Source organism: Tyto alba, unplaced genomic scaffold (genome assembly GCF_018691265.1).
Source record: "Tyto alba isolate M040663 unplaced genomic scaffold, T.alba_DEE_v4.0 Super-Scaffold_18, whole genome shotgun sequence".
NCBI classification, from domain to species: Eukaryota; Metazoa; Chordata; class Aves; order Strigiformes; family Tytonidae; genus Tyto; species Tyto alba.
In genome coordinates, this window is record NW_024881280.1 from 1,250,687 (window position 1) to 1,271,234 (window position 20,548).

Consider the following 20,548-nt stretch of genomic DNA (forward strand, 5'->3'; position numbering starts at 1 on the left):
TAAACCATGCGTTTAAAAAGCCCCACAGCTCGAACATACAATACATTAGTGTTATGGGCCTGATCAGGAATATCGTAAAGTTTGACTGTGAATTGCTTGTTTCATAGCCACTGCCTTAAAGTAAAAACCAACTCAGGTAGGAATTGGAAGGGGCCACAATGTGTGCTCATGCTTGCCACATGCCGAGTGTACCTGCTCTCGGCTCCTCGGGGCTTGGGGAATCACTGCAGCTGCAGGAGTCAGTTCTGGAAATTCAGAGATGCTCCCAACATACTGCAACTGCACCACCAGCACCTGAGCCACCAGGCTTTATCTCAGGCTGAACATCACTTCTGCTAGGCCAGTGTAGAGGTTTCCCTTTGGAAAATGTTTCTGTCCTTTTATTTGCCTGCACTAGCAGACAAATTTGTTACACAATGTGGGGTCTGAGGAATCTGAGATAATGACAGTAACTGGGAGAGGTAGCAGGCAAAAACACAGACTGGACACTGCCAAGGACTTCAGTAATTGTGGGGAGTCTTCTGTTGTAAGATGGTGAGGGGACAAGGGGTAGTTTTGTTATGTGAGTATATTGTCCCCCATTTGTTGGTGGTGTGACAGCACGGCTTTAATTTTAGTGTGGATTTCTTTTTGGTTCATGTAAATGAGGTCTAGGAAGAGTGCATGAGGAATGTATATTTTAACGTCAATTCAGCTGATTAAGGCCTATGACTACAAAAGGGGGTGGTGACTACTGGATGTCACCATTTTGAAGGGACTTTACATAGCCGTGATATTAATTTATTCCTTGGAAAAACATATAGCACTATATACTCTGAGCTTATGTAAAGTAGCATGACAAAGGAAACAGGAAGCTGGCATCGAAATCTATGAATTTATACCAGTATCAGACTGGTGAGAGGGGAGTCCGGGTGACTGCCCAAACTAGAACCTCCCTCAGCACATGAAAAGGTCAGACATGGAAGCTTTGTATGGTTGCCCTTTACCTTCCTCTGCTGTTGACTTGAGTTGTGAAGGTTTTACGGGGAACACTGTGCATACACGTCTGTGCTGATAGGAATACTGTGCTACACATGCTGCTTTGGAAAGGAGTGGCTGCTCAGGATCTGCACACAGTTATCAAATGGCTGACGGCTGCTCCTGGTTTTTTTATTCAGGGGTCCAGCATGAGAACTGGACTGTGAATACTGAGCTATTATTGTCGGCTCACAAATGTTGAGCTGGTGGTATTGATTTTTGGAAAAGATGTTTGGAGCAGCAATAAAAATAAAAAATAAAGTCAAGCACGATGAGGTTTTACAAATAGCCAATAAAAGAATCCACAAAAAACTCAGTAAACTCTTGGGCTATTCAACCTTGACAATGTCCTTTTCAATCTGAATCCAATCTTCAACTCATGCTTTGAGCAGCCAGCTGCATTTGTTTCCACCCTCACAATGCTCCGCTGGCTCAATGAGTCACTCTGAGCTACAGCTTGCACTTTTAAGCTTTCACACTCTACAGAGTCACCCTGGGAGAGCAGAGAAATAAATGCATAGTGGAGGACCTGGAGTAAATGATAAAAGTCCTGTCCATCAGAAGGAACTTCTGAAGTCAATGGGAGCTCACAGCATGGGGTAGCTGTGAAGCTAGATCCCTTCTGAGACTTCAGATGGACCTCCCAAGCACACATGCTGTCCCTTCGTAGACTTTGGGATTTACAGTGTTTGATTTACCCCATAAGAAGGTGAAAAAAAGGCAGTGACTTTTCTTATAAACTTTATTAGCTTACTAGACTTGTAAAAATACAAATACAAAGCAGTTCTTGAGCACAGAGGTTTAAAAAAGCAATCTTTTACTGGGTGATGATATTCCACAACTGTAGCCAAAACTGACATATAATCATTCAATACCTCTCAAAATCAAAAATTAACTATCCTGAATTAAATGCTCCATATGTAATTTTTCCAAAATTGGAGTCCCTGAAGAAAACTGACCGTCAGTGTCTGAATATTTCATTATTTCCGACACAAGGGACTTAAGTCACCACTTTAGTTTAAAACCAGAGTAATTAGCCTAATCTTATTTCATTACACGAACATAAAATTGGAGTAATTCAGCTATAAATTAGTCCAAATATTTCTAGAACTACTCACGAAGATAAAAATTAAAATGGGTAATGTAATGTTCTTTATGGACAGATGCTAACAGCTCTGCCTTCAAGGGATAATGTTTTATCCTACCAGCAGTTCCATTAAACTCACTGGGGATAACCGGGGAGCAAGTTAGAGCATAAAATACGGCACACAGTTACCAGTATCTGGCTGTGAGTTTGCACAATGCCCTCTATGATGGGGTTCCTATCTGGATATTACAAAAACACACATAGGAGACAAAATCAATTAATGAGCTTTGAAATGTAACTGAAATATTGAGATAGTTGAAATCAATTAAATAAAAAGATCTCTTTGAGCTCCAGTAACCCATTCTGCTTCAACCATTACTAGCTGTCTTTGACCGTGATTTCATCTCCTCCCAGGTGAATACAAATTAGCAGTGTAAATCTATTCAAACAGTCTCCGAAGAAAGGACTTTTTCACTGGTGTTGTTAACTTCATGGTTGTCTTTTTGCGCAATGGTTTCATGGGTTGCTTTTTCAGGTGCGCCACCTTCTTGGGAGTTTGTAGCCCTTTGTTAAGGTCAACGTGCTCATTGCAGAAGTACTTGACATTTGCTTCTGAGAGATATAGGAGCATGGTCTCTGAGAGATCCATACATTGCGCGTGGACCCAGTGGCCAGCCCCGCTGGAACACAGGATCATTGCAGGCTTGTTGAGTTCTGTCGAATAGAAAGGGACCCAGGTGTTAATGTCAATATTGCAACTGGCAGAACAGGTGATCCAGTAGCCCGTTTCTGATTCATCTTCTTCATCATCTTCATTGTAAGTGTCAGCATCATCAACATCAAAGCTATTGGCTTCAGCACTAAAACAAAGCTCTTCCGAATCTTCAAATGGAGTGGAGTCTCCAGGGTCTTCGGTCGATGCCTTACTGCAAATTTGTGCTGTCAGTTCTTCCTCCTTGTCCTCTTCTGCTCCTTTGCATCTCAAAATGTAGAAGTAGTTTGCATCTGAGATTAACTGTTTGTTGGCCCCTGGAATGCCCAGCAACACAGACCCTTTGCCCATATCACAGCCAAACCACATCCTGCAGTGTTTAATATCTGGTGTCCAGTCTGGGCTTGCCCTTTCAACAATCTCTATCTTACTGTCTTCCAGAACTATGGTGTTACACACCAACCGTTTCTGGTTGTCAGACTGGTAACCCCCAACAAGGACAAATTCGGTATCACCGGTTTGTGTCACTATAGCGCTTGACACAGATATCCCACCTGGCAAGATGCTGCAGGTCACAGCTGGGCTGCCCAGGGGGAGATCAACTTTTAGCTTGTACAAGCTGGGGGACCTGGTGTTATTTTGAAGTGAATGGCCTCCCAGAATGTAGATTGTATCATTTCTGGCCACTGAAACGTGGAAAGCAAGTCCGTCTTGAAGCTCTGGAAGTATGTATGACGTACAGCATCCAAACTCAAAATCAACGAGAAACACAGACGGTAAACAGTCAACCACGCTGTTCCAGTTTTCGGTGGTTCTTTGTGCAAGAGGAGTATATGATCTCCCCCCAAATATAACACTCATGCTTCTTCCCTGGCTATGTACTACGTTAATTGTGTGCCCATATCTAGCTTCAGGGACATCTCCAACCAGGTCTTTCTCAACACATTGGAACGTGGTTTTCTTGATATTTTTGCTGACCAGACTCATAACATAAATCTTATCAGAAAGGTCATTGTTAGGTGTTTTCCCACCATGGATGATATACTGGTAATCCTCAGACTCCGCACTGCCTCTGACTGTGCAAAGAGCAGGGTAGCGGAGAGGGGGGAGGTAACAGGAGTTTTTTGAGAAGAAGGCGGGTTTCATTTTGAGCTCGTTCTGCTTTATATCGAGGAGGAAAACACCGGTGGGACAGGATCTCTTCGGCCACCCTTTCTGCCCAAAAAGAAAAACATGCCCATCAAAATTCAGGAGAGAGAAGCCCGGCTGAAGCAAGGACGAATTGCTGATGGTCGATACCATCTGCAGCAACATTTCATCTGCTGGCTGGGCCATACTGTGTCAATATCTGAGGGAAAAAAAAAAAAAAAATCAGAAAAGAAACAGATGAAGCGTGCTTTAGACCCTACGAAAGTTATTTAACACCGCTTTAATAACAGCTGTATTAAAGTTGCATTTCAGTGCCCGCTTTGAGACCCCAAAAGAGAGCCTTTTCTGGAACTGAGGGCACGAACGCGGCCGGCGCCGCGGGCTTCCGCGCCGGCCGCGGCCTTGCCGGCACGGCGGGGCCCGCGCAGCGCGGCGGCCGGCCGCTGCCATGGAGACGCGGCCCCGCGGCCTGCTGGGGCCGGTAGTTCGCGCCGGGGCCCGGGCCCGGCGGGTTCAGCGGGCGGGCAGCGGGTGAGTGGGGCCGCGGCACGGTGGGCGCGGGTGGGGAGCGGGGGAGGTCCCGGCCGGCCAGGAGCCGAGCCCGGCCGTGCTGGGGACGTCGCGGAGCCGTGGCGGCGCGGTGCTGGGTGTGGCTGAGGCCGCGGCCCTCGGGCCGGCATCCCTGTGCTCGCAGCTTGCTCGGGTGACGGCGGCGGGGGGGCCTCGCTGCCGGGTCTTCCCGCAGTGTGATCACATTCTTTGCTGTTTGCTCGTGCTTTCAGGAAGAGGTTTCAAGTTTTTTTTTTGGTTTTTTTTTGGTTTTTTTTTTTTTTTTTTTTTGTCTTTACGCGTTTGTCCAAAATTTTGGAGAGAGAGTGTGTGTCATCAGCCAGGTTGGTGACACTGAAGGAGCTCTGGAAAGCAGACACCAGGGAGGGAAACAACTGGTGGGTTCATTGGCACTGTCCTTTGGTGACAGCAGAGTTGTGCCTTTTAGTAAGCGCCCACGTTCTCTGTGTCAGGCTTTGCCAAATCCCCAGAATTTAAAAGTGTGAACTAGCTTTCACATATGGTCTTTGGAAAAAAATATAAAACCTCTAAATTTTAAAATATAAGTCCTTGTTTCAAGATGCTTAGGATTTGTATTTTCCTTCCTCTTGCTTTTCAATTTGCTGTAACAACAAAACCAGGACATGTAGGGTTTCTTTTCTAAGAAATTATGGGTATCTTCTAGTGATGTGACATTAAAACCCGGGGACTCCGAAACAACATAATGTTCAGTAAGAGACACTGTAAAATCATGGGAACTGCTGACACTGACTGCATCAAGTTGCCATCCATGCATACCCTCAGTCACAGTAGGAGCTGTTGTACCACGTTCCTGTGCTGCCTGCCTGCAAGCTGGTATGCAAACTGCTGTGCTAAAATATGGATCTGCCATTAAACGTTTTCAGAGATAGGTGACCCTGGTCAGGTGTGCTCCGGCCAGAGTACACAGACAGGGTAGGTATTATTGCCATACCAAGTCTATTTTAAAAACCATGGAATAGCTGTGTTATCTTTTTGCATGTTGTGGAATCATCCAAAGATCGTGGTCAAGTTCTGTTCACTGTGTAACCAGTCCTAATGCCTCTGCCCTGAAGGTGGCTGTTTTTTCTACATTTAGACTCCTTTTCAGAAGTACTGCACTGTGGGTCAGGTTCAGTTACAAGTTAATTAAATAAGTGAACCCTGTTCTGAGCATGTCAGTATACACAGCAGATTTTGTTATAATTTGCATGAAGAAAGGTTTGCCAAGTTTTTTACCTCCAGGTGATATACTAAACAGGAATCTCTGTTTTTAGAGGAGTTTGCACTAAGAAGAGTTTACTGGGTTAGATTCCCTTTTGTCTCTTCTTTCATATTGTGTGGTTACTTAGCTTCTCTGTTTTTACAGGATCTTTAGAGAAGTATTATGTCTTCCATACTGAAGATGGAAAGAGCACATCTGAAGTTAGTGTTCTATATTTTGTAACGTCAGTGTTCTACATTTGACTGCTGGTTTGTGTTTGAAATCTAGCAAGAGTATTAAAAATGGCAAACAATTTAATTGAGATCTTGGCATTCATCTTACATTCTTACATATACTCGAAGAATCTCCAAATACGGCAATTATTAGCATCCACAATGTCACAAATTATTTCCCAAATGCTGAGCGGTACTCAGTCCTGAGTAGTATGCTATATGAAGAGTCCATTGCAGATATAAAATGGAGAAAAGACCAATGAAAATGATCAAAAGTGAGACTGAGACACACAGAGCTTTCTGGTTAAATAAACACACTTAAGTGCATTTCCTCCTTGTCGTCCCTTAATATTTCTTGAACTTTATGTAAGCAAGCGGTTCAGTAAGTAACAGAATATTTATCCTAGGTTCTCTGACAGAAGTAGCTCCTTAGGCACTTGCTGGAGTTGCTTTGGCTTTCCAGGTTGTTTCATGCTAATTACGGCGTGTTCATATGGCGTGGTTGATCTTTGGCTACGCTGACCTCCACCTCTAGCCTTCCAACACCACTGATTCCTTTGGGCCAATACTCATCTGACCCTGAGCAGCTTTGGGGGGCCCAGAAGCTAGATATCTAACCTTATAACCAAAAGTTTAAAGTTTTTTTGAGGCTTTATGCTCAAAACCATTTCACTGTGGAGTTGGATTAGCATTAGTGCCAGTCTGGAGGGGAACAGACAAATGCCTTAGTTGTGGTGCTGCACAAGACAGAGGGGAAAAGACACAATGAGAAGTAAAGACAGATAAATAGAGAAATGTGGAGTTGCATAAACAATTACCAGTTATGGTGACTTGAGTCATGCTTCATCATATTTCGTATTTTTATAAAAGATGAAGGTCCAAGGATTATATAAATAAGTGAGAATCTCAGCATTACTTTTATAACCCGTGTATTTGAGAAGTGAACTGTAGATATCTGAGCAAGAAGCTAAGCTAACAGAAAGAAGAAAACAAATATTCTCTTCTATTTTATTTAAAAATCAAACATTATTTTTTTTCCAGTTAATAGTTGTTTGCATGACAAGAAGAGATTACAGGGAATTCAGTTTTAGATAGATGCATTGGGAGATACATTTACAGAAGGATCAAATGAAGAGAGAAGGTGCTTTTTAAAAGCACTATCTAATGTAATTTGAAATGTACTTAGCATGGAAATAGATGAACATATTTATAATTTTGTGTGTGCGGTATTATTTCAGAAACTATATTAGGTGTTCACTGAGAATGTTATAGAAACAAGGGATAGGATTCAGGCGCCTAAATAACAAGTGACATTTAATATGCCTTTGGATATTCTTCTTGTCTTCTAGATTCTGCTATGGAAGGCAGCGAATCTCCCATAGGTCCTGTGTCCTAGGTCCTAGTAAATCTAGGGTTTATAAAATGTCACTAGATTACTATGTTTAGGCACTGAGTCACTCCCAAACTGTGTTTATGTTTACTTCTGACTGTTCTCTTTGACCCTATGTAGTAATTGTTCACCGATGTGCTGTGCTTGTTACCCAATTAGGCAACAAAAACATTTTAAACAGGAGAACAATGAATAATCAGTACTATTTTTTAGTGTGACATTTCATATTAATATTTATCAGCATTAAAAAATACCATATTCATAATAATTTCACAGTAATTTGAATGCTACCAAATAATGAATGATTAGATCTTACGAACTGTAGCAAACCCAAAACACCTTTCATTTACACAAAGATAAGGTATTTGAACAGCACTGATTGGACACTGAGAGAATGGATTGCAGGATAGCATGGAGTCTTAGTTGACAAATGCTTGTTGCTGACCACTGAATTCTGTCATTAGTTTGCAGTTATTGTTAGCTTGTCATGAGCACACATATCTACGGTAGAATTAAATTTATTTTGCAATATTGTATATTGTTTGTGGTTTTTTTTTTTTTTTTTTCTCTGACTGATCTGCAGGGTCTTCCTTTGCAAAATGAAAAAGCATACCCCTGAGAAGCAAGTGCTGTTCCCAAATTCTTCACAATCAAAATCATATCCAGACATTGCCAGAGCTTTGAAGTCCTCCATAAACAGGCTTAAGGAAGGAAGTCTTTATATAGTATTTCTCAAAACATTCATTAACTGTATCAACCAAGTTTGCTTTGAGCAAAACAATAAGTTACACGTACCTGGCTGATAGGGGCTTTTTGCGTCCTCCGAAATCTTTCTATGTAATTGGGATTCAAATGTGAGCACTTTGAGGAATCTTCTCAGGGGGCTTGTGGCATGGAGAGGCAGCTTGGTGGAGGGGAATCTATCTGCTTAATTTGCAGATGTGCTCCTGAGAACTCCGTCTACTGTGGCTAACTGGCTGTGACCGTTTTTTTTTTTTTTTTTTTTTTTTTTCCCTTTCCTCTCCTCTCTTGTCTTCAGAAGGTAGAACAAGAAACCCACCAGCCTCCAGAAGCTTTAACTCTTTGCAGTAGAACCAGACCAGAGTAACAGTAAATATCTGTTAGATTATAAATGTCTGGAGCATATGCTCCTTCATAGTTTTAATTTTTTACACTGCTAAACCTGTCAACCTCATGATCTTTTTTTGGCTATTGCAATATAAGAATGTAATTAAAGGAATTTTTGAGTTCAAAGAAAAAATAATTTCAGTAGCTAGTAAAAGAAACAATTCCTGCTGATTGGCGTACTACTGCTTTCCCCAGGAATGCTCCTCTGCAAGTAGGTAGCGTCACTGAAACAGAGCAAAGGAAAGGACAAATGCATGCAACCCAGTGAGTGAGGGCTGACTAGAAGTCCAATTCAAAGTCCACTGAAATCATTAGGAATGCCTTTTATTCTACTTCAGTGGCCTTCTGATCAGACCTTGAAAGACTAATAAAACTTTTGCACCCTTCTGTGGCATTTTTCATCAGTTTCACAGCGCTTTTCTCCAACAAAAAATAATTAGACTCTGGGAAGTCCTCTGGGAACATATCCTTCCAACAGCTAGCTGTGCTGGGGCACAGAGGATAAGCCACTTGCATAGTATAGCTCAGCAAATGAACAGAAAAACCTGGAAAACAATTCACTCTTCATAGCTCCCTGGTTTTGTTTCCCTGGCCCTACTTCACCCACTCCTGAGTTAAAACATCTGCTGTACAGTATTTTAGAAATATCTCATCTCCCATTTGAAACTGCTGTGAGAATAGAAAGAGCTTGAAATGGAATTTGATTAGTACAGCAAAGCAAACATACCAAATGTTTGCAAAAATTGTCTTGAGACACTGAATAACTGTAATGCAGATAGGATGTGGTGACATTTCTCATCTGAAATACAGCAGCTTTAAGGCACTGTGCCCTGTAGCATCCATATGGGCCTATTACTTCTCTACCAAAACACAGATAGTAAGTGAACTGTACAGCAAAGTTGAAAGCTGAAAAAGTTAACTTCCCCCAAATTTAAGGGCATTCAGATCACATTTATTTCTGTTTTCAGTAGTGCCTAGATGGTATTTGAGAGCTTCTTATCCAAGTGCTTGACATAGTCTGACCCTTATTTGGGTCTGTGATCAAAGATCTACTGGCAAAAGAGATACAAATGTTTAAGTGAAAAATCCAACTCCTCAGTTGTGTCTCATTTAATATTTTACATTCATTTGCTTCTCCTTCTGCCAGTTGACATGACTTATTTTTAGAAATTCTTTTTCCAATTACTGTGGCTGAGAAGATGAAGTTAAAGTTTGTTGGCAATAGCACATCAGTTTTGGATGAGGACATGGTCTGTCCAAGCTAGTCTTCTGTAACTGTCAATGACAAAATGCTTTGGAGGAGCTGCAGCAAGTAGCTTCAGAATAACGTACAAGGCAGGAAAATCAGGTTCAGAACTGTCCAGGTTATAGCAAGAACATCATGCATCCTGAATTTATTTGGCAGGGAATCCATGCGAAAATGAATAAATAGACTTTTCCTTCACAATTTCTATTTTAATAACATTGACATAGGTAATAGGTTTTCAGCAGATTGCTCACTGTTATAGAAATGCTTTGTTTCACTTGCTTTTCTTCTTCTACAACTAATTATTTAAAATAATATGTAGTTTATATCTTCTTTATCCCAAATCTTTCCAAACTGCATTGAGATCTTTCCAGACTTTTCAGCATATTTTCTGCCAGTAAAACAGTCATCTCCGAGCTGGAACATAGCTGGCTCCCTGTGGGTTGCAGTAATGCACTCAGCAGGGAAAGGGAAGGCTGCCTTACTTGTGTGTTTGGGTTTAGCCAGCCAGAATGCAAATATCCTGAATATTTAGCCAGGACCCGTGGGCTGAAACCTGTGAAAAAATGGCACAGGGAGTCCAGCGTCCTACAGTCTTCAATTTTCTGTCTCATCTAAAACCATCGGTAAGTGGTGTTTAACATGTGAGGGACAGGGCCTTATTCAGAGGCCTCTTCTCAAATAGCTGATTGAATCCAGCTGTGCTTTGACTCTCAAATCCAGGATGGTCACATTGCAGGGAGCAGTGGCTACTGTGTTTTGGAGGAGTGCTTGGTGCAAAGGAAACGTTACCCTTGCTGTAGGCCTCCAGGTGGTCTTTAAAGGCGGGAGCACTCTTGAAGCCATTGGAGATCATTAAAAAAAGCTTCTGATCATGTACAGGACTGACATAATAGCGCTGAAATCAAACAGGATGAGTGGGCTTGCTTGCAATTAAGGCCCTTAGATGTATCCCTTGAAAGCTCATGAGAGCTAGGCACAGGAGACACGTGTTTTTGACCACTGCAAAGGTCATCTTGGAGGCTCAGTAATGCGCTTATGCAAGCAGATGCAGCTTCCACGATGCATTAAGTGTGTGCCCTTACGGCCTCCCTGCTGAAAATGGTGGCAAACATCCAGCTGATTTAAGCAGGACTAGCTGTTGCAGATCACACTGAATGGAGAGATGCTGTGAGGAACCTCATCTGAAAGTTTTCGTCCTCTGTAATTGAAGCTCTTTCTTTGAGTCTGTTCCCATAGTTCAGTTGACCCCGCACCTGCGTGTGGCCAGAGCTTGCTGCTGTGGGTTCGCTCCCGGAGCTCTGCCTCCCCACAGCTGGGGCGGAGTGGGGAGGAAGAGGGAGAAAAGTAGGGCAGGACAGTAGAGCAGGGGGAGCTTGCTTTCACAACTATCTCTTGGCAGATGTCTAGGCAAGAAGGAAGCAGTTGACTGCCTTCTGAAAAGTGGGTAGCCTTCCTGCGATCCCTCCTGAGAGCCTTTTGTGTCTTTCTCAGGGCAGAAATTCCCAGAATTGCTCCCTTGGCCCACTTTCAAAGTGCCAGCCTGGGATGTTTGTTAAGGTAGTGACCACAGTCCATAGCTAACAACAAACATTTCTTGAGGACAGGCTTGAGTTCCCGCTTTGCATGCCACTGTGCACCGTGAGGGCTGCTGATCTGCACTCCCGGCTCCAGCTCTAAGCGAAGGTGCAAGTGTGAGTACCCTGCTAACATCTGCTTTTGCCAGTGTGGAGGAAGCGCAGCTTTCTGGGCCGTTTGTGAGTGGTGTTTCTGATGAGGCTGCGCTTTCACAGCTGCAGGAACAGCTATGACAGGCTGCCAAAAGAGGCACTCCTGCACCTTTCCCTTGCTCCCACTGCATGTTCCTACTGTCGCCTTGTGCAGGCACTCACAGTTGGGTGGCTTTAAGGCAGATCAGAAAACGTGTATTTAAAACAGAACATACGTATTTGCTCAGTTTAGTTTCTGGTTTTATGCTGGTAATTTATTTTCTCTGACCAAGAGGTGGGCTGGAATGAAAAACGGGGTGAAGAGGGACTGAGGGTGGTTGTGGCCTTTTTGGGAGCAGCCAACACTCAGATAGGCTTAAACTGATTCTGACTGCAGTCACCTGATACAGGTTTATTCCTTTTGCAAAGGTGCTACCTCATTCTTTATTGCTGTAATAACATTGTAGCAAATCCATACTCCTCTCCCTGACGCACTAATGTGGTAAATGGTAGTGAGCAGGGAGTGGAAATTGGACACTTTTCCTCCATCAGTACTAATCCCTGCTCTTCAGATTGACTTTACTTTAGTTGCTAAGGGTATAGGACCTAAATCACTCATTTTGTGTGTAATTAAACCGGCTTCCTTGAGCAAGCTTTACACAAATACACGGGCACAGGTATTACAAGGGGTGACTTCTCCAGTACTGCTGCCTGGAGGGCAGATTGGGATGTGACCTTTCTTTCTAAGAGTTGCGTAGCTCCTGGAACAGGTTGGAGGGAGACTCTAATGTCCTGAATCACAGTGTGCTTTCTCATTGTCCTTGGGAGGCAGTAACCATCTCTGGTTCTGTACTTGCTCCCCGGCCATTTTACTGCACCGTTAAGGCTTGCCTACACGCCTGCAGTACTGCCTACATACACGAGTGGTCAACCTGCAGAGCTCATTTCTGTGCTGCCTCTACCAGCCCACCCCATTGCTAGTGACAGCTTTCATGTTGCTGAATTAGCCGGGAGAAGAGAGTCCCCCAGAGTCAAGGTCTTTAGTGCAGACTGGAGTGTAAAACCTTTATGGATGAGAGGCATTACAGAAATGCTTGTTGCTTAGTTCTGTACTGGGGGTTGTTAGGAGTAGGATTGCTTTTATGAGAGGTTCGTTAGACCTGAAGTATTAAAGACCCCGTTGAAAAAAGTTAGTTGTGACAGATGTAGTTACTGTGCTAGCTCTATAGGGAAAAAAGATCAGCCATTGTCCAGTGGTAAGAGTGTAAGATGTAAAAATAATGTATATGTGTTCCATCTGATTTTTGCAGACAAAGGTCATAAAATACTGAGAACAGGTGTACGTAGTGAGTTTTTCCATGAACCTATGAGTGATCTCTAAATACACATTTCTGAATTTCCCTTTTTTATTGAGAATGACTTTGGGAGTACAAATTCCTAGTGTGGAAACCTGACTTTAACTTATGCCAGAAGTGAAGTTTTGTTTTTTTTTTTTTTTTTTCCCAGGAAAATAAAATTATGTAAGCTTTTAGTGAGTTTGTAGAGAGGATTAGCTTATTGCTCTTTCCATTTAAAAGTTCAGAATCCTGATTTTTCTTTTGTTACCTATATTATATTTAAAAGAAACATAATAAAGGACTCAAAAATGCAGCATAAAACAGGAAGCCTGTGTTCCACCACATTTTTTGTTGTTTATTAGAACTAATAACTGTGTAATTGAAATCATGCTAATACTCCACTTGACCTGCCTCTGTGATTCAACGCAGAGATTCCTGGTTTGGCTTAAACTGCTGGGAAGAAGACTGCATTTTGAGAAATAAAATTGATTTTGCACAATCTGCTGATGATCAGCAAGGCTTACTGAATGATCTCAAGAAACCTCATTACAGTAATTTGAATGGATGAGCAGGAGTGAAATGCAAAAAGAAGAAAGTATAGTTGCTGCTTGAATGCATCACTTACTGATATTTGACTGTAAAACTATCCAGAGCCAGCATGGGGAAAGGATCAGCTATCCTTGCCTTACTTTCCTTGAAACCTCCAAATTAATTTGATGTCTTTTGGGGAAAAGAAGATAAGTTTTTGATTTCAGTAGTAGTTACTCTCAGGTAGAACAATGCAGTCATTTCATTTGTAGAGGTGTGATTGCATCCAGTTCATAAATTGTGGGTGATTCCAATTCATTATTGTACATTTTTTTCATTTTTTCCTGACAGTTCAAAGAAGTCATTGCCTCGAGGCTGTGAATTGGATGATTGCTGAAGCCTTTTACTTATGTAGAATCTACCAGTTAGCTCCTTAGCAAAGGTGAGAGTCTCCTGGTCAGCCTGGTTTCAGCTGTTCACATCACAACACTTCTGTGCAGCTGACACAGTATGGTGTTTGTTTCAGAGAGACTCAGGAATAAAGTAGGTGGAAAGCATCAGAAAACCAAAGTGGAATGAAAATGAAAAATACAAAACCCTTGATAGGTTGAGGCAAGTTTCTGAACACCCCTACTGTACCATCCATTCATCCTAATCATCCATATGTTCAATTTTAAGGATCGTAGACATTCTCCAAATACCATCCTCTGTGCTTGCTTTCATTTAGAGTGAGGCAATAGCACCCTGCAGTTCTTCAAAGTAATTGAAAACAGGAGGGGACAGGTAGTTCTAGCTGCCAGTCTTGTCTCTCCATTGTCTGAGTGAATGGCTGTTCTGACAGAACTGAGACTTTCATTAGGACCTAGGAGGTTATTCCTCTCCATGAGGAGATGATTCTGTAGACGTAAATAACAGCTGTGCAAAAGAAGATTAGGTTGGTGTTGGACTATCACCTCTGTAGTCCATTTTGCATTTTATTTCTTGCTTTAAGATTTTTTGAAGCAAAACTGTGAAGTTCTTATGAAAAGCAATGGGGGATGGATGCCAAAATGACACATTAGGTTTTCCCCCCTCTTTTCCAATTTAGGATTTATTAAAATATGAATAGTTTAGTGAACTCATGTTCCAAAATATATTCTTTGTGTTTGTTTTTTTTTTTTTTTTTTTTTTTTTGTGTGTGTTTTTTTTTTTTTTCAGAAGAAAAAATAAGACAATGTGGCCTATGAATTAGAAGTTTTTTGATTTTCTTAACCAAAGATGAATACCTCTGACATAGCAGATCTCATATACTAATGCCTGTAATAACTATATTGGCTATAAGAGAGCTACTTTGGTTTTACTGCTTTGACTTGGGTAAAAATTTGGTCCATTTTCTGGTAAAAAAAGCTGTTAAGTCTTCAGAAAGTAATCTTTTTCCATGCTTGGAATAGCCAGGGCATTTTGTCTTTTTTTTTTTTTTTTTTTTTTTTTAAATAATACTGTTTTGATGATGCTTCTCCCTGTGCATACATATTGAAGTGCATGCTAGATGAAAATATGTAGGCTCAGTGAAATCTATGTTTAAAATCTTTAGGGATAGCTTCCTAATCTCCACACATCAGGAGATTTCAGGTATTAAATCTTAGATTATATTCTAACAGCAGCAGTGCTAGTGCTTGCTTTTTCTTGAGGCTGATGTTCAGGATTTTGCAATTGTAGTTTGGCTAAAACTTGTGTCAAGTTGAATTCAGCACTCCGTTTCCCAGCTGACATTAATGAGTGAGAGCTTGGTGTTTATCCAAGGTCTTGTTTCACTGTTGCTCATCTACAGTTTAACCAGTAGAATATGTTACAATCTGAAGTGAAGTTTCCCAAGTTCTGTGGGGAGTAGAGGCTGCACAGCAGAGCAAGAGTTGACCTGTGGCGTTTTGATAACACTTTGTCTGGATGGTTAATCTCAGGCTGATGACCTGGTGGCAGTAGAACAAGACATTCACTAAGAAAGCTGCCATTCACCTTGGTTAAGAATACAGCAATTCCCCCAAATTGTTTTTTTGGTTTTCTAGCTTCCCAGAGCATGTTAGACTAAAGGAATCTAAGCTTTACTTCCAGTCCTCCTCTGATTTGTTTATATGTCATTTAAACTCTTGGTGACTCAGTTTTTTCATCTTTTATTGGGAATAATATTTGTTTGTTGTTTCTCATGAGACTATTGTGAAGTTTATTTCATTAGTGTTTATAAAGGACTTGGGGATCCTAGATGCCAGATGCCAAAGAAAAACAAAAGGTTGTTATTACCATTTTCTTGATTAAATATATGTATAATTTTTTTTGTCTTTGACACTAGCCTTACAAATCACTGCAGTCTTTCATATAATGAAATTTACCTCAAATAATGACTGTAATAACTGAACAATAATGAGGAATAGAAGGCACTGCTTCCCTCTGAAACCGCTGTAATTTACATATACCACTCTGAGAGTCTCATAAATTATATCCTGCTTGGTCAGTCCACAGAGAGGAAACTTAACCTTTAGGTCATGTGGGTGTGCATGTGTTTTTATATCTTTAGAACATTAGTCTCCTTTACAAGTTGGCAATCCAACAAAATTAGAGTTTTACATTAGAAATCATGCTTTGTTTTCCTGCTGGGCTCTGAACAATTCTTGTTCAATCTTATTTAACTTTAAAATCAGGTTGTCAGCCTTTCCTTAGTGCAGTTGATTTGAAGTTTTGCTGAAGAATTAAGCTCTCATTCCCAAAAGCCACTTCTTAATGCTGTGGTAAATCAAGAGAAGAAACATGGGCACACATGAAAATCGAGCACTTAGTGTATAATGCATTCTTGCATCTTTATCACATTTATGTATGCAAACTGATCATTTGCGCTTTTTAGTTAAGTTACCACTGTGTGAGACAATGTGCCGGTTGTGTGTCCCCACGCCCTTGCCTGTGTTTTTCTCCTTTTAGTAGTCCGGCCCTATGTGTATAAAAAATTAGTAATATTAACTATTTAGCATCACGCAGCTGTTAAAGTGCATTTACACAGCTTTTGTACGTGAGTGGCAAGGTTAACTTCAGCATACTTCACTGAGAGCTGTTTCAGGTCCATCACATCCCTCAGAGTCAGGTAAAATGATTAAGATGGGCTGGAAAGATGTTGCTGTGTGACTCGAGTAGAGCTTTCAAGTCCAGAAAAGCCTCTGTGGGGTTCCTTCAGCTCTCAGCTTTTGTTTCCTTCTCGAGAGTGGTCCTCGCCTTTCTGCGTGGCTGCCCAGTTCATTCCCTCCCTGTCCTGTGTGCCATCTCAGCATACACGCACACACCATTGTGATTTAATGTGCCCTCCACAATCTGGCTTTGGTGGCTTTGATGGTACAGTGAGCAGTGCACCTGCAGAATGATGGATTCAGTCCAAGTTTTGAATGTACAGGTGTCCCAGTTGCTGAACCCAACGCGCTAGTGAGTAGTGTCGCTGTTTCTGCAAAGAAGGCAGGGCTTGTAAGATGGAACATCTTAAAATGAGGGGGAATGAACACCACCGAGAGAGGCTGACATTTCTGTGGCCTGTATAACCCAAGGATATAAATTTCAGGCATAGATGATCACAGTCTCTCCCTTTGCGCTTAAAATTGCTTTGTCCACTTGGATTTTGGGAGAAATGTTGTGTAAAGTCACACTGACAAGATCAGAACTTCACAAGGAAAGAAGAAAAATTTGACATTCTGGTTCTCATCTATGTGAACTAGAGACTCTTCAGTTAATTTGTTTTCTGCCTACAGATCCATATGGCTCTTTTCTTTCTATTGCAGAGGCAGCCTGCTAAAGCAGATATACCTGTTCGAGTGTCAAGGTGTGGATCATGGGAGAACAACTGTTAAACAACAGTATCCTTGATCAATTTATTAATAGCCATGAGCAGTCATATGAAGAATTTCTAAATACATTCACTTATCTTTTGAAAGGTATGTAATTTCCCAAATCTCCCATTAGAAATTGCAGCCAGAAGGGACAGTAAAAAGAGAAGCAGCAGTATTTGGTGTTGTTCTGCTACTCTCTTGCTTTGTGACCTTAGGCAAATCCCTGTGATGCTTTTGTTTCTCCTGTCAGCAGTGGGATCCCTAAGGACAACTTCCCTTGCTTGTTTCATAGACTGCTAAGGTAGGTCTCTACAGGTGGTTAACCATGTTTTCTTCTCTTTAGGGAGGTGGGGGAGCATGCACTATTTGGAAGGATAGGTTTTTCCTAAGTACATCCTGCATTGTTCTGCTAGAGAAGTTTCCATAAAAGACGAGGCTAAGGAAAGTACTTAATAGTGTGAGATGACCTAAGATTAGGGGTGTGCAGTTTGGATACTTTCACAGGTTTACTAACATTAAATTGTGCTATGCTGCCATGTGCACCAAGCTAACAGATAGCTTGGATGAAGGCCCATCAGAACATCACGTTAGGATGATTAGACTAAACAAGTCACATGGTCTGCAGATGAAGAAGAAGGTGGGGCTTAACCTTGATCTGAGCATTGCTGAATTACAGGCAGTTCAGAGCTGGATCCAAATTCTGTGGCTCAGGTTCATTTCTTTTGGCCATGTTAAATCAAGTGCCATAAAAATAAATGCAAGCTACATATTACTCACTTACAATTCTCTACCACAGCTTTGCACTAAAAATGACGTCCTCATATTATTGCAGAAGCACTGTATTTTTCAATTACAGCATGTGGCATGCTCCATTGATTGGCACTCAGAAGTCTGTCCTGTCCTTGTCCTTCAGGCAGAACTAAGCGTCAGTCACAGGCATTGAGCAGAAAACCAGTGGGGGAGTCGAAGCTGCCATAGAAATAATCTTGTGGCAACCTTCTGCCTCTCCTCCCAACAAAAAATAGACAAGAAAGGAGACACTGGGGAATGAGATAAGAGGATTGAAAATTAGGTTCTGGTCTTCTTTATGTATGATTGATACACTGGGGATAGCTTCTATCTTAGAAGCATGCTGCATATCATGATGCTACTTGCAAAAAGCCTCAGCGTGTATTTCAGTCACTTTCATTGTCACTATAGCATCTGCCACTAAAACTGTATAAAAGGTAGAGCTTTAGCTGAACCAAATGCTTAGAAATGCAGTTTCCTGTGCTGGTATAAGCAAAACAGCTCAGCTTGTTTTCCTCCCACCTTCATTTTCCTTTAAAAATACCCAAAGGTGCTGGTTGGCATTATAAGCTAATGACCTGCAGAAATTCCACTTAAAGCACAAGGCATTTTAGCATCAGAACAGTGCAAAACACTTTATAAAATATCACATTCTTAGTTTCTTAATTTTTCATTTGAAGTATAGTCATTTGGCTTTATTTTTTTTTTATTTATTTAAAAAACAAATGTGAGCTTAATAAGACTAACTGCTAATAGATTCCAGAAATATTCACTTTTATATATGAGTTCAGATATTTAATGTGGGGATAAATTTTTGGTTACTGTCAAGTAAAATCTGACCATTTTCAGATTAGCTCTCTCAGTTTGGACTGATAATGCTGTTGATCAACACACTAAGTCTTTGTACAATGAGCATTAATGTCGGAATTTTCAGTCCTGCTTGGTTAGATATGGCAATATCTATTTGTATACACAAATAACCAAGCCCATTCAGTTGTGTGTGTAACTATATAGGAGCTCTTTAAAAAAATACATTGAGAAAACATCACCATCGGATAGATTTGTGACTACCATAACATTGGAAACAGAAGACAGACATTAATTGGATCCCACTGATTTCATGGGGTACCTTATTTACGTAAGGTGATTTTCACTTGTGCAAGAATTTGTACTAGCTCTCTAGTTGGGATTGCAAGGATATGTTCACCAGGAGTTTCTACATTATTCTTGAAAGCATCTCATAAAAATCTGATTTGCTAACTAATGTTTAATTTTTATTCATGAGTTAAATTTACACACAGTGAAACTGAAAAGAATATACTTTGAGTACAAAAAGCCAAGCATCCTTGACTGTTCTGGCCGACCTAAAAAGAACCCTTTGAGGCTATAAATGTCAACCTGGAGTAACCCCCTGTGAGCACATTAGGGTCTTCTGCTGACAGAATAGTTTCATTTTTGTAAGTACAGGAAGCAGTAGTAATGAATTTTTGCATTCCTGACTTTCACTGGCTTTTAAAGAATTGCTAATAACTTAATCAAGAAAATCTCATTTTTAGAATGTTGTCTTTTTATATCTGAATGTGTGGTATTACCTTTAGCTGCTCCTGTTCTTCCTTGTGTTATTTGGAAAGATGTTCTCTAAGCACAAGTAGCACAAGATTTGGAGTCAGAATAAGGTCCTTGTCCTTCCAAATTCTGTGTAATTCACTTAATGATAGGTATATGGATCAAATAGCACACAGATATGTTATCACTTAGTTGGGCCATAAAATTATATCTTTGATATAGGAATTTAATCTTTCTGATTTTAGTATTCCTGAAAAACCCAATGATTCTATTTTTTAAAATGTGCTTGGTGCTTTGACAGAATGAGAGTTCATAGACTATTTGACAAGTAAATCCTATAGAAAGGCTTTTACCTCACTTCTACCAGATCTGATGGGACATGGATAAACATACTTAAATGTCATTTAAAAACTCTGATCTGAGCTCAGCATTTAAGACATATATACTCCAACAGACATGACTATATATCTTAAATGCATAATATTTAAAAAGCATGGGAGCACTCCATAATGGGATAATTATTTAACCCTTTTTATTGATTTGGTAACGGATGGACACTTGAGGGCTAGGTTCTTGTAAGTCTCTTAGTTTTCCTACTTACGCCATCCAAAGTGAGCTTTTTTGTCAAAGGGATAATATTAATAAGATGAATAGATATGTGAAAGGGCTGGTGAACCCATGGGAATATAATTTAGTAATTAGAGCACAGGTCCAGAAAGATGAAACTTCTCATGCTCGCTGTAAAGCTTTGCAGAACTTGTCAGCATCTGGAAACAAATGACCACCTCCTGTGCAAATCCAAAGCAAAGAAGTAAGAGGAATCATTTCATTAGTAATTTATTTTAATACATTTGTTTGTGCTGCTCTTAGAGTCACTGAACCCCCTTATGCTTACGCCAAGTTACTTGTTTAGTCTTCTTAGTTTGTTCTTTTAGCTTTGAGTGTAAGGACAATCTGATAATAAAACAGCTAACTGGCATTTGCTTTGAGGTTGTACAAGTCTACTATGTTTTTAAGTCCAGAGAAAAATCTTTGGAATGATTTCTT

The 20,548-nt window shown here is 40.8% G+C and overlaps 2 protein-coding genes across 5 annotated transcripts in view; one reads left to right on the top strand and one right to left on the bottom strand.

The window, feature by feature from the left end:
- Positions 1 to 1,819: 1,819 nt before the first annotated feature.
- Positions 1,820 to 4,238, bottom strand: RAG2 (recombination activating 2). The gene has a single exon (XM_009975324.3). The coding sequence runs from the start codon at positions 4,149 to 4,151 to the stop codon at positions 2,544 to 2,546; it is 1,608 nt and encodes a 535-aa protein (XP_009973626.3). The 5' UTR covers positions 4,152 to 4,238; the 3' UTR covers positions 1,820 to 2,543.
- A 173-nt stretch (positions 4,239 to 4,411) lies between these two features.
- The window catches only part of IFTAP (intraflagellar transport associated protein), an 80,417-nt gene continuing 64,280 nt past the window's right edge, over positions 4,412 to 20,548 (top strand). For 3 of the 4 annotated variants that reach the window (XM_042790865.1, XM_042790864.1, XM_042790861.1), the window contains exons 1-2: positions 4,412 to 4,496; positions 17,099 to 17,251. In XM_042790865.1, coding sequence (XP_042646799.1) covers positions 17,149 to 17,251 — 103 coding nt within the window. In that variant the 5' untranslated portion in view covers positions 4,412 to 4,496; positions 17,099 to 17,148. Of the gene's footprint in view, positions 4,497 to 13,658; positions 13,750 to 17,098; positions 17,252 to 20,548 lie in introns of all 4 variants that reach the window. The other variant, XM_042790863.1, reaches the window with a different exon arrangement.